The sequence below is a fragment of the Pimephales promelas genome, chromosome 10 (genome assembly GCF_988280905.1).
Source record: "Pimephales promelas chromosome 10, fPimPro1.hap1.1, whole genome shotgun sequence".
Lineage (NCBI taxonomy): Eukaryota > Metazoa > Chordata > Actinopteri > Cypriniformes > Leuciscidae > Pimephales > Pimephales promelas.
Genome location: NC_142778.1, coordinates 14,868,415 through 14,883,457, shown reverse-complemented (window position 1 = coordinate 14,883,457; position 15,043 = coordinate 14,868,415). Strand labels below are relative to the sequence as shown.

The following is a 15,043-nucleotide window of genomic DNA, read 5'->3' as shown; positions in this document are numbered from 1 at the left end:
ATTTCCTCCAAATATCAGCAGCTCTTCCTCAGTCTATTCACAAGTATCAAAACCAATTTCAGTCGGAATATTTTCACCGTGTGGTAGAATGTCCAACTTCTCAGGAGGATATGCATTGTATGTTTATATCACCGGAATGCTGTGTGAAGTAATTTTTGTTAAAGGGGTGATGAACTGAGAAATCAAATTTTCATTGAGCTTTTGACATCTAAGAGGTCATCATAAGAATATCCTGTAAGTTTCAGAACTGAAAACGTCCTTGTAAGTCCAATAAAAGCTTTTATTGACACCAGGCTCAGCAAACGACTCGTTTTTAAAAGTGGGGAACTGATGTCAAAGAGGTTAAAACACCACCCCCGCAGAAGAAGATCAACTCCTACTTTAACACGGCCGGTTTAGCCCCGCCTACCGATTTGCGCATTACACGCATAGCTAAAGATAGATGCCTACCTCGTGATGACAAACGGGATCTAGCTACCGAGCAATACAAAATATTGTGCAGTGCCTGGTTGTGGAAGACAGTCGCTGTGTAAGCTTCCTCTGGATTCCAATAGGACTGCAAAACTTATTTTCATGACCTTCCATTTGATGAGGTAAAAATATCTGTTTGCTTCATTTCAATGAGGATTGTTTCGTAAACAAGACTGGATTTGCAGACCGATTAGTAGTAAAGAACGGTGCTGTGCCGTCTATATTGGATCTGACAAGAATGGTGCAACACACGGACTCTGGGTATGGGCGAATCATTCCGGTTGCCACAACATTGGACGTTTTCAAAACAATTTTCCCCTGACGAGGTACACTGTACACATTGTACACTGACGAGGTGAGTTGAAACTCATTATAATATGCAAAACTGTTATCCACTCACAGCAGTGGTCATTTACTTCCAAGTCTTCAGTGCGAGACTCCCATAAAAACCGAGCGTTTCTGAGCTGGGCACAAAACTAGGGTAGAAAATAGCCTATTACTTATACATTTTGATGTTTTTGAATGCAAAAACCAAGCGAACGTCATAAGTTCACCTCAGACAACAATATAATAAAATTTAAAAAGCCAGTTCATGACCCCTTTAATTTTGTACAAAAAATCGTATTACACTATTTTCGGATTTTAGCTCCTATTCCAAGGTGAATTTTTCTAAAACTAAAGAAATTAATTTACCCACATATTGCTTAATTCTGTAGTACTTTCTTTTATAGAAAACGGTGATTATCGATACAGCAGTTTTTGACAGTTCATAGTGACCAAAATGTTATCCATATGGCTTGTGCTATTTGTAGGAGGGGGGTAGGAGATATGACCAAATTATTATATCACAATACGAGTCATTTTATTTCACAATAACTATATACCACAATATTTTATAATCCTCAACACCAACTTTGATATCACAGCAAAAACTAATTCAGCGAAAGGATATAATGAAATAAATATTAAAATGAAATGGTGCTTAGTGTTTTTCAGGTAGAAATAAAGAAATAATTATTTGTCAGAAAAAAAAAAAAATACTACAGAAATTGAATTCATTTGTCACATGTATAAAAAAACATAAATAGATAAATATACAGTTTTCACTTCTTTTGTTATTTGATTAACATTAAAGGGATAGTTCACCCAAAAATGAGAGTTCATGTTATTCCAAACCTGCATAATGTTCTTTTATTGTGTGGAACACAATATTTTATCCAAATATATATTGTTTTTCCCACTGCGGAAAAAATGTAATCTAAGTTTTTAACATTAGGGTGAGCAAATAATGATAGAATTTCTAACCCTGATTAATCTGAATCTAATAACACTTTTCCTTTCATCTTTTCACATCCTCAGGTCTATGACTAGTATTTTTGTTCATGAAAGATATGTCTGTCCTCCATCTCAGTGTCAAGTCAGAGCTTCTCTCAAGTTTTTTTTTTTTTTTTTAGGTCCACACAGAGAGGAAAGATGTGGCCTTGAATAGCTTCATTGTTATCTCAGTATTTTGTTATCTTAGTCATTTGATAGGAAAGTGAACAAAAAAAAATCTTCCTGTTGGCTTTTCTTGAAGTTGAAGGCCACATTCCTCGCATATACCTAAATCCTGGTTCCCTCTCTTTGTGTCTATTTATTCTAAATAGACTGTAAATCTACTGTAATTTGGAATATGTTAAAGATGTTTTTGATGATGATGTGTAGTTTGCATTGAAAAACTTAAAGGTGACCTAGAATGTGAAATTGAATTTATTTTGACATAGTTAAATAACAAGAGTTCAGTACATGGACATGACATACAGTGAGTTTCAAACACCATTGTTTTCTCCTTCTTACTTAAATCTCGATTTTGAAAAACACCCCTGAAAAACAGGCGAATCTCCACATAATACCGACTCTGACGCAACAGTCGGGATCATTAATATGTATGACTCCAAACATTTGCATATGCCAGCCCATGTTCATTAGGCGCGTTTCCATTACAGATTTGCGCAAAACTTTAGCGATATTTTCCAAATGTCGATAAAAAAACTATTGCGAAATGACGGTGTTTCCATTAACCGATGTTATGCGACTAAAACGTCTTTTTTTTTCCCTCTCGCGATAAGTCAAGTCAAGTTTATAACCTATTTCACAGCCATGCACCGCACTAGACATTATTATTATTATTAATGGAAGGAGACGTGGTGTGTTATCCAAGCATTAATGGCAGGGAAAGACACTGAGTTCCTGGTGTTTCTCCCTTATTTCTGCTTCGATGTCTTGATGGCATTTCTTTGAGGTTTAGAGAGGCTATTCCTGTAATTATTGTTTCTTTTTTTAAATGAATTTAATAAAGAACTCTATCTCGTATTATGTCCAAACGGTCGTTGCAAAACGAAAAACGAACGGTTGTTGTATTTTTAAAATGCAAAGTTGAACACCAACATTTTAATTTGACCACACCAATAGCTGCGCTATATACATCTCAACGAATTTTCAGATATTTGTTTATGACTTTTTGCCCCCTTTAGAACATTTAAAATATTCACAAATTAATATGGGAAAAAATGTAGATTTTACTGGTTTTCTAAGGCCAAATTAGAACATGGATATTTATGATATTTTTCCCGCAATGATAGGTGAGTTATTATAAATGCGTCTGAAAAAATATAAGTTAAAAACATCCCTGGATGCAGCTTTAGAGAGAACTGCACCATACGGATTACATAATCAGAAAATCTTTAGCTTTAGTCTATAAAGGATATTGTTTCAGTTCTCGCGCTCCAGTTCACGAAGATCATAAAGTGCGCCTGATTGTTTTATATTATTTTACAAAAGCACAACGTTTTCTTGTTATTGTGACATTACGCAAATAAAAGTAGTTGCGAATAATGTATTATTATTTTCTGTATAACCAGAAATGATGGAGTATTTTAAGTTGATTCCACTTTTGATGGGAAAATGAAAGGCATCCAGTGCGTGCTCAAAACTCCGCACACACTCTTGAATATTGGTCAAAATCGAGTGTTTATTTGTGATGATCTTAGCCCTATTATTGTCCAACCTGTACTATGAATGAGATGTGACGAATTGCTTTGTTGCTTTTTTGGATAAAAGCGTCTTCTACATATGTAGCCTAATAAATGTTATAATAGGCTAATGATGATAATTATTATTATTATTTGCGGACACGTACCTAAAACACACTCCGTCTTCTAAGTCAGGAGACTGTAAATGCACAAAACCCGTTTCCATTGCAGTTTTGTGAAAAAATCCTTTTTCGAATTGCCTGAAAAACCTCATCATGCGAGCGTAAAAACTTTTTTGCGATAAACGGGAGTTTTTGCGAAATTGACGTTTCCATGCAGTGTATTTTCATTTCGCAATTTCAATTTGCGCAAATTGAAGGGATGAAAATTGAAATGGAAATCGAAATGGAAACGCAGCTAGTGACAGACGAGACGGAGCTGCGCAGCCGAAGCATGGCAGTTGATCAGTGTTCGGATCTACACATGAACACAAAAGTATATTTTAGTTCCTTCGTCCGAGCCTCTGAAGAAACAATGGATTAATTTTATTTTCTCTGGAAATTTACAAACATTTCACCGACGACTGTTTCCTCAACCTGGCCTCGGACCGAGCTGATGTGTAATTGTTGTTCAAGTTCAGACAGGTAATCTTTCTCTCAAAATCGTTTAATACTGTTTATGCATCAGTAAGTCGAGCCAGTGATTAAATATCAACTTCACATCGTTTCTTTTAGTAAAAAATGTTTTTGTTTTTTTTTTGGACAAAAAAATCGTATTTAAATTGTGAATAAATTATATACAGAAAGCGATCAAAGAACAATCTTTCCACAATCCACACAGCTTGAGTTTTTTTGGACACTTGCCAAACTCGTTATGAATTCAATGAGGCACGTTACACTGCACAACGAAGCTCTAACTGTATTTACATCATCTTGTCTGCTGCATTAGAGTAGAGAGACTGCATTAAAATGATAATATCTTCATCCTCGCGATCGACAGGCTGTCCTCTGCTTGTTCATCACAGCAACACTTTATGTGATAGGAATAGATCAAAAACATCTCACGATTCGTTAATCTCGATGGCTGTAATAGTAAAAACGTATAATAGCTGTAGTAAAATTATTCGAGAGAGTTTCACATGTAATACATAGCGATTTCATATGCATGCATGTCAGCCAATCACAGCAGAGGCCGGTTACACACAGCAGACACGCCCCTTCAAACAGAGTGTTCAAAGCAGAGGCTAAAATCAGGCTAGGAAAAGTGCCTTTTATTTCTAAATTATGACTATTTTTGATCTAAAAAAATATACTAACATTATAAGGGCAACCCAGGAAATATTATAAAATAATTTTAAAAACCATTATAGGGCACCTTTGTGTGTGCAGTTTTGTGTGGTGTCTACATGTTGGGGTTTAAATTAGCACAGTGACTCGTGCTTTTTAAACAGTGAGTGAGAGTGTGTTTATAAGTATGAAAGAGAGATAATAAGTCAGTAACTAGCTTTGCATCTACATGAATCTGCCACACTGCTCAGCACAGGCTCTGACACACCATTTCAATTTCATACTTGTTCACAAATGCCCAAATACCCCTTCTTATTGTACCTGTGCACATCCACACATTCACACGCACTACCCCGTTGCCACAGTAACTCCATAGCTCTGCATTATTCATGGGAAAGCAAATTGACTTTCACATCAGCAAGCGTTGACTAGTCTTGCATAGACAAACTGTTGACTATCGCCGTAAAGTCTGAGCCACATTGCAGCTTAGCCAAAATGCAGAAAATGAAAAAAAAAAAAAAAAAAGAAAATCTCTTTCTCTCCCTCCCTGAGAATTACAGAATTCAGTTCAGTATTCAAATCTAATAAAATGTTAAATGAGTATAACAAAATACAGGTTTTTCATTTAAAACTAATGCAATATCATTTTTAAATATAATGTATCTTAGTTCTAAATGAATTTAAAAAATAGGCTTAAATGTTTCTGTGCACTACCTTTACGCATGATTGAACTCTCAATGAATTTTAGTCAGTAGAAATTTGCATTCATCAAAGAAACGTTCCTAATTGATGCAGTGTGACCTTGTATTTCATGTGTCCCTTTTGTTTCGTGTGTGTTTGTGTCTGGGCAGAGTGTCTCCAGGGAAATGTTATCACCTCTATAATGGACTGAGGGCCAGCCTCCTGGATAACTACCAGTTACCTGAGATCCAACGCACTCCACTTGAAGAGCTTTGCTTGCAAATAAAGGTATCCAGTCAAAGGCTCCATCTGTGTGTTTCTTTGCATACTATATTTCACTAAAATGCATGGTTGAATTTCCCCTTAGCGATCAATAAAATATCCGTCGATCTAGCTATATGTGAGCCACACTACACAGCTTTGGTGTCAGCAGTAGGTGTGTATGCACTTAAAATGCTTAGAAACTTGCTGGTTGGCAATCCTCAGAGAGGGAGAGAGAGAGAGCGCTTCTCACCGCTGTGGTTTTAGGAAATTGGACTCATTTGCACCAGTGACTCATTCTTGCTCCCCAACACACACGCTATCTTCATCACACACACACACACAGATACAAGCTCTTTCCCTTGTATCTGTTTGGCTCTAATTGGGCCTGAAGGCAGAGGTTTCATAAATAGTCTCCAGTGACTATAATAAGTGAGCACACAAACAAACTAATGGATTAAAAGGGACATTAATCAATGTCATTGTATCTGAGAGGCAGTGTAATCATGTAACTAGGCCTTTTAGCTGTGTCATTTACTGCTCATTTTCATCTCCATATAGCTGCCTTGTACCAGTTCTGTCTGCTGTTCAGTGGTACAGCTGGGCCCTGATTAACATTCACACTCATTTACACACACAAAGCCTTCATCTTATATTTTTTTGTGCTTAGATTGAGTAATTTGTAGATTTTGTAATCTCTCTCTCTCTCTCTTTCTTTTCTCTCAGATTCTGAAGTTGGGCCCCATTGCGTGTTTCCTGCGGAAAACTTTGGATCCCCCATCAGACAAAGCTATAGAGCTGGCCATCACACACCTGGTGGACCTGGTAAGAGGATAAAAAGATGACGGTGAGGAGTAATTGATAGAAAAGAAAAGGAGTTTTGGATTAGGAAATAAGTAAGGGATAAATTACTGTGTTGTTATCACAAAATAAACTGGGTAATCAGGAACCCAATGGACAGCATCTACTTGGCTACTTACCAGATAAATTAAAGGAATAGCCTAGTTCACTTAAAATTATTCATTATTTCATCATTCATCAAGTTGTTTTAAACTTGGCTTGCTACGATAGTCGGTGTTACGGGTATTACACGGTGTTCAGTCACAACACCAGTTTCATCGCTTGCACCACATGCATAAATGTTAATCAAAGAACAAAAGTAAGAGAGTAAATGACTCACTCAGACCCGGCGCCAGAAGATTATTCAGTGTTGGGGAAGCTTCTCTGAAACTGTAGTTTGACAAGCTACAAGCTACTCTTAAGTTAAAGTAGTTAAACTACAGTCAAGCTACCTTTTTGGAAAAGTAGTTAGCTACACTACAAGTTACTATCAAAAAGTAGCTAGCTACATTGAAACTACTTTTTGAAGAACATATATTATAAATAACTGAATAAGTGTCATAAGTGCAATACAATTATGATTTCAAAGAGTATTGTTTTATTACACACAGCACTCAAATATCTCAGACTGTTTGTCAAAAGTGCAAAATTGCAACAAATAGCCTACAACATTGCAAGAACAAAATATACATCCACCGTAAATTGCATGTAGAACATTTTCTCAAAAATACCGATTGAACTTGGACAAATAAGGCCATGGGTAATTAATGTTAGTTGTTTCTCCATCCTCGCGGTACACTGCTACTTGATGCAAAAAGTAGTTAGCTACTGGAAAAGCTACACTGTTTAAAAAGCAACTTAGCTACTGCCAAGCTACTGAAAAATGTAGTTAAGTTAGTAGCATCGCTACCTGTAGTTAAAGGGTTAGTTCACCCAAAAATGAAAATTAAGTCATTAATTACTCACCCCCATGCTGTTCCAACCCTGTAAGACCTTCGTTCATCTTCGAAACACAAATAAAGATATTTTTGATTGAATCTGAGAGCTGGATCAGTCCTAGATAGACTGCCTAAGGGACTGGCTCTTGACGGCCCATAAAGTCATTAAAGAAAAGGTTTAAATGTTCCATGTGCCTACAGCGGCTCAATTATAAGTTTATCAAGCGACGAGACTACTTTTTGTGCGAAAAAAACATAAATAACGACTTAATTCGACTATTCTATTACTTCCTTATGGGCGCATGCGCGAGAACTGAGACGAGGACGTTCTTCTCCTTCGACTACTTTTTGTTACCGGCTGCTCTGCTTAGGATTATTACCGCCACCTACCGTATAAAATGATGATCCATATATAAGGCGCTCCGGATTATAAGGAACACTGTCGTTTTTTGAGAAGATTAAAGGCTTTTAAGTTCACCTTGTAGTGCGGAAAATACGCTAATTGAAAAGCGTATGTACAGCGCGCATCTTCCTCTGCTTGTAAACAGAAAGTTTTGTGCTTCCAGCTATATCAGCGCATCATTTTATACGGTAGGGGGCGGTAATACTCCTAAGCGGAGCAGCCGGTAACAAAAAGTAGTCGAAGGAGAAGAACGTCCTCGTCTCAGTTCTCGCGCATGCGCCCATAAGGAAGTAATAGAATAGTCGAATAAAGTCGTTATTTATGTTTTTTTCGCACAAAAAGTAGTCTCGTCACTTGATAAACTTATAATTGAGCCGCTGTAGGCACATGGAATATTTAAACCTTTTCTTTAATGACTTTATGGGCCGTCAAGAGCCAGTCCCTTAGGCAGTCTATCTAGGACTGATCCAGCTCTCGGATTCAATCAAAAATATCTTTATTTGTGTTCCGAAGATGAACGAAGGTCTTACGGGGTTGGTACAGCATGGGGGTGAGTAATTAATGACTTAATTTTCATTTTTGGTTGAACTAACCCTTTAACTACTCCCCAACACAGGGATTATTATACCTGTAACCAAATAATCATGAATGCACTCCGATATCTTTTAAAGGGTTAGTTCACCCAAAAATGAAAATTCTGTCAGTATTTACTCACCCTCATGTTGTTTTAACCCCGTAAGACCTTCGTTCATCTTCGGAACACAAATTAAGATATTTAAGATATTAAGATCGCTCCTGCATACTAGTCCATAGGCTTCTTGAGGGAATGACTCTTGCTGTCCTCAAAGTCATTAAAGACATTGTTAAAATAGTTTAAGTGACTACAGTGGCTCAATTTTAACTTTATCAAACGACGAGAATACTTTTTGTGCGCAAAAACAAACAAAAATAACGACTTTATTTCAACTATTCACTTCCTTCTCTATGGGCCTGTAGTCAGTTAACATAGTGTGATTGCGAAAAGGGACGTCACACGTAGGCTCACTATTGGCCGACGCTGGTCATGTGTGTGATGCGTGTGACCTACAATAACAGAAGCTTACGCTATTAAACTAGTAACCTGACTCGCTCAGAGGGAGAAATAAACGAATAGTTGAAATAAAGTCGTTATTTTTTTTATTTTTTTTTGCGCACAAAAGTGTTCTCGTCGTTTGATAAACTTAAGATTGAGCCCCTGTAGTCACTTGGACTATTTTAACGATGTCTTTAATGACTTTTCGAGGACAACAAGTCATTTCCTCAAGACGCCTATGGACTAGTATGCAGGACCGATCTTAATATCTTAAATATCTTAAGTTGTGTTCCGAAGATGAACGAAGGTCTTACGGGGTTGGAACAACATGAGGGTGAGTGAATACTGACAGAATTTTCATTTTTGGGTGAACTAACCCTTTAACACATCTCCAGCAAACGGCTTCTTCATGCAAAAGAAAAACTCTTCATGAAGCGCAGTGAAATTCAGTGACCTATGGCGTTTCCCGATGGATCGAGGTTCGTTCGTTAACTTAATTTATACGTGCAATTTACACGAGCTAAGCGCATCCGAGACTGCTGCGAGTAGTCAAACTTTATTAATGAAACAGAAAATCATAGGGAATCATTTCTTTAATTTTTTTCTTTTTTTTTACGGTTTGGATGGTCACGCGGCTTTCATAGTTTTCAGTTACGTGACTGGTGCGGTCAGATCGCATGTCATTCAAACTCCCTGTGAAGGATACATTGACGCTAATTTAAAAGTGAATGTGAAGTGCACACTGCGATGTAAAAGAAAAATTACATTGTCAATCCCCACGGCAATGAAAACGGTATTACCGGTGTTGTCACACAAGTCGATTAACCGGTGGGAGAATATTATCACCGTCACATCTTTATTTCAAACCTGTATGAATTTCTTTCTTCTGCTGAACACAAAGGAAGATATTTTGAAGAATGTTGGTAATCAGACAGTTTGTCAGTAGGAAAAAAATACTATTGAAGTCAATGGGGTCCATCAACTGTTTGGTTAACAAACAGTCTTCAAAACATTCTTCAAAATATCTTCCTTTGGGTTCAGCAGAATAGCAGAAGAAATGAATTCATTCAGGTAAAGAATAGCCTATTATACCATTATTATACAAAATGAATTGGCAGTGAAATGCTGTGATTGACCAATGAGTAGTCCAAGTGTTCCAGAAAGCTGTGTAATTAAGAAGTGTAATGACTCAAATCAAAGAGCTTAGCAATAGCACAATACTTTAAAGGACAAGTTCGGTATTTTACAATTAAAGCACTGTTTTAAGATCGTTTCTGATTAAATAGAATGGTTGGGATTGTTTTTTAGACTGATGCTGCTGTCACGAGATTTTTTGGTTTCTGTGTTAGCACCCCCCCACCTTTATAATGGTAGCATAGGTGCACTGAGACAATCATTCATAAAAACGCATAAAACTTTAGTTTACAAAGACGTGAAACTCACCGAGTGGTCTGGGGTGTTCACTGATATGCTCACACAAAAATCGCTGCAAAAGATGCCGTCCAACAGGTTTTATCGTAGTTTTTGTCCATCTCCATTGACTTGTATTGTGTGTTCTGTGATGTCCGTTATTACTCCGCCGCCTGGAAACGGAAATGGCCCTTGTTTGTATTCTTTCTGTAGTCTTATGCAGTCGTGTGGTCGCGTGCATAGGTCGCGTGTAAGTGGTTTGCTTGCATTTGGCAAAGGTGCATTATCGCCACCAACTGGGCTGGATTGTCTATTATTCAAGCTCTCAACGGAAGAATGTCCGGCTGTGAGGCGTTCGGAAAAATAGGTATACAGTTTTATAACGAATGGGAAAACACCTGTTGGAAAGCGTCTTTTGAGGCGATTTTTGTGTGAGTATATCAGTGAACACCCCAGACCACTCGGTCTTTGTAAACTAAAGTTTTATGCGTTTTTATGAATGATTGTCTCAGTGCACCTATGCTACCATTATAAAGGTGGGTGGGGGGGTGCGAACACAGAATCCGAAAATTCTTGTGACAGCAGCATCTGTCTAAAAAACAATCCTAACCATTCTATTTAATCGGAAACGATCTTAAAACAGGGCTTTAATTGTAAAGTACCGAACTTGTCCTTTAATGTATTCTTTTTGAAAAGCCAACCATTGCTCTGCTGTATTTTGTAGAACGCCCTGGACAGGAGTGAAGAGCTGACTCCATTAGGATTTCATCTTGCCCGTATGCCTGTAGAGCCTCATATAGGAAAAATGATTCTGTTTGGGGCTCTTCTTGGCTGTTTGGATCCTGTGCTTACCATTGCGGCCAGCCTTAGCTTTAAAGATCCCTTCTTCATACCACTGGTACATACAAACACACGGTTTCACATAAACACATGTGCAGCCCCAGAGGGCATTCTCTAATGAGGGATTGTTTCACTGATGGATGCGTTTATCTCAGGGAAAGGAGAAGATCGCGGACCACAGGAGAAAAGTGCTCTCTCAAAACTCTAGAAGTGATCATCTCACTATTGTCAATGCATTTTGGGTAAGTCCTAGAAGTTTATTGTCATTAAAAAGTCACTCTTAATTCTTAGCTTCCAGCTGGTCCTGGCATGAGACATTCACAGCTAGCCATAGGGATCTGTGCTGAGGGCTTATCTAGTCACTGAGAATCTGTCCTTAGGGCTTGTTTTGTCAAGGTCTTTGCTGCACGTTAAGGGCTATCATTGTACGATACAAACACGCAGAAAGTTTTAGAACACAAAACTCACAAAAAAGTGGCAAAAGACGGCCTGCACAGACACAGATCAATGATGATTATGATGTCATCATTACCTCTTTGACCTACCCACTGGTGCGTTCCCACAGGGAGCAGAAATAACACAACATGATCAGTAAATAACTATATCTTCCAAAGGGACTTAATGATAGGAAAGTGTTTTTTTTTTTTTTTTTTTTTTGTGTGTGAATATGACGGTGTATTATTTGTGTTTGGTACATTTCTCTGTGGATTCTTTTACAAACCAGTCACAATTAGGGATGGGTACCGAAACCCGGTATTAAACGGCCCCGGTGCTGAATTTTGAAAGACCGCTGTATCGATAAGCTCGGACGTTATCGGTTCTGCTGTCGGTACTGGAGAAATTATTTATCATTCCTATAAAGACGTTATCTTGAACATGTTTATATCGCCAGCCTTTTCTATATATAAACTATATTTTAATTAAACCATTTGTCTGTGATGCAAATTTGAAATTCGCAGTTCAGAAGAGAGAGAGAGAGAGCGATCTCTCACGCAAAGCCACAGCACGCGCAACACGACAGCCCTGCTTAATGAGTGACAATGAGGACAGAACTAAACATTCAATGTGGTTACACTTTAGATGTGGGATATTATTGTAATATATTTTGTATTTCGGCTTCCAAAGATTATAAAAAGAAGATATTTGAGATAAAACCGTTAAAAACAAGACGCATGATCTGTCCAGCTTAACTTCCTTTACTTCACAGCACTGCGGAGCGCTGTACCCAAACGTACCGTCAGAATCAGCACGATCGGCGATTGTTGCAAAATGCTGTCTTCTACTGTTGCAAGATCAAAAAATGGCTATTAAAAACTAGAGGTCGACCGATTCATCGGATTTGCCGATTAATCGGCACCGATAGTTGTTTGGTGGAACTATCGTTATCGGCAAAAATTCCTCTCCGATAGTTATTTCCTGGTTTCGTCCGTTGCTGGGGCGGCTGAGAAGTGCGCGCTGTCATTCATTACACAGTACGAGAGAGCTGAGAAGGGTCTGCTGGCATCATGCAGTACAAGAGCGGCCTCTAGAGGTGTCATAAAAACTATCAACTGATGCCTCGTGTTGTTTATTTCGACACGTGACACTGCGCGCTGCACTGAGAGCGCGCGTTGTGTGGAGAGCGGAGATCGCTGACATCTGATGCGCGTGCTAAAGCACGGACAGCGAAAAGGTACAGGGAATTTTGTCATATCATTATAAACGGATGAATTTGTTGACTAAATGCTGCATTAGTAGAGAAAGAACCGCACAACAGTATGTTTGTTTGTCTTCGAGAGTGGCTGAGAGGACGCACATTAGTACCTCAAGCGGTTAAAACACTGACACAAAAATAGCAAGTCCGACCCGAATGTTTAATGTCACAAATTGTTACCATCTATTTGCATTAGTTTATATCCAGCTGGTCTCTTTGATGCATTCATTATGCAGCGACATTGCATATAATCTAGAGACGTATGATAGCAAACTGATATGTTCATACAGCCGACAAAAACAAACGAATCAGAGAAGCATTCGGTTCTTTTTTCACCATCACTTTAATACATATTTATTTTTATTAAATATTCTTTAAGTTCTATAAAACACAGGGCTCCAGACTGCGACCAAATAGTCACATTTTGCAACCAAAATTTGAGAGTGTGCGACCGGTAAATTTGCCACACGTTAAACGCATGGTAAGCGTGGAAGGGACGCGTCAATGAATCCGTGACAAGAATAGCGCGATTAAACGTCTGTGGGAACATGCGAGAGACGGAGTGAGACGGAGACAAATATCACAACCTGATGTGCGTCTGAGCAATAAGCGATCTATCGACACGTTACCTAGCAGCGAATACAAACAAAATGAAAGTGGAACTAAAATACGCAACTCATATCCACAAGTTTCCGAGGGGCGCTCCTGTAAAAAATAAAGTGGGTGAAACTTCCGGTGAGGCGGCGGAAGTAGCATTCCAATGGTATTTTGTGTGTTAGTTAGCCAAGAGGCTAGCTGTTTTTCGGAGATTATTTTACTATTTAAAGACGCAAATCTTTATGAGAGATGTCGTTACGGAGCTCATGGACAACATGTGCTGTTTGCGGTTGTATGTATAACCGGATTAAACTAGTTCAGTGGCTTAAACGTGATTGTTTTGAACATAAGCTGAAAACGAAATCAGAGTGTTCCTGCCAACGACTGTAGTTTCCATCACCTCCCAAAAGACGACGAATCTTCCTGTGTACATTTGTTTAAATTCTTAATATTCTATAAACTTTTATCAGCATGTGTTTGGCTGTTCTCTACTGATGTTACACCTAAACTCAGGATCAAAGCCTGTGTTGACAGAATACCAAATGTGCCAGTTAATGTATTCAAGTAGCACATTCATTTATAATTTTGAATAAACTCCAAAGCACAATGACTAAGTGTGTATTTTTTATTTGAATTGTTTGTCAGCTCGCACACTGTCTGTCAACATGCCTTGATGAGTATTGATTATTAATAATGTTATTATAATACTCCCAATCAACTACTGCGGAGGGTAAAGGTACTGTTATTTCACCTTTTTTAATTTCGTTGAGGTTATGTTCCCACATCGTTAGCTAGTTTGGATCGCTATAACTTGAATAACTGTCAACTGTTGAATGAACGAGTGTCAAGCATGTCAAATCGTGCTTTGTTTACTTCCAACCGGAAGTCGCGCCCACTTTTGACGCAAGGCCTCATGGGGCGTAGGAAACTTGTGGATAGGCTATGCTTCACGGACCGTTGGCGTTTTTATTAGGTTGGACCAATAATAGACAGAGCAGCGCATAGTGGAGCCCCCCGAACCACCGACAGTAGCCTAATAAAGCCCCGAACTTGCCAGTCGCTGGTTAACACATTAATTAACATTAACTAAGGTTAATAACTGCTGTCCATTGTTTGTTAATTAACATACTACATTTTTAAATTAAGGTTTTTATTTGTTAACCATAGTTAAAACTCTATGAACTAACATGAATGATTAAGGTGAAATTGTATTGCTCAAATATTAATGCTGTAAACATTTATATTGCATAATGCACATAGTTCATGTAAACTAGCTAATAAATCATTGTTAACAAATTGGACTTGCAACATGTTATAGCTAAAGAAACACACATTTGACATATTTTAATGTTTAAATTATTTTCAGATGGCAAATTTTGTTATAATTTGAAACTTCTTTTTATTCATTAGGTTGGCTTGAAAAAGAACAGTTAAACAGTTACATTTGGAATGTTTAATTTGTTATTTAGAGTATTATTTTTTGTTTGTTTGAAAGAATGCCTTTTTATGCCAGTTTTTTGCTGTAAAGTTCAGCACTGTT

General features: G+C 37.9%; 1 protein-coding gene across 2 annotated transcripts in view; it reads left to right on the top strand.

Moving 5' to 3' along the window:
• dhx36 (DEAH-box helicase 36) overlaps window positions 1-15,043 on the top strand; it is a 108,368-nt gene that overhangs the window by 58,805 nt on the left and 34,520 nt on the right. For both annotated transcript variants that reach the window (XM_089135411.1, XM_089135410.1), the window contains exons 16-19: window positions 5,620-5,737; window positions 6,437-6,535; window positions 11,098-11,271; window positions 11,369-11,455. In XM_089135411.1, the coding sequence (XP_088991537.1) occupies window positions 5,620-5,737; window positions 6,437-6,535; window positions 11,098-11,271; window positions 11,369-11,455 (478 nt within the window). The remainder of the gene's footprint in view (window positions 1-5,619; window positions 5,738-6,436; window positions 6,536-11,097; window positions 11,272-11,368; window positions 11,456-15,043) is intronic.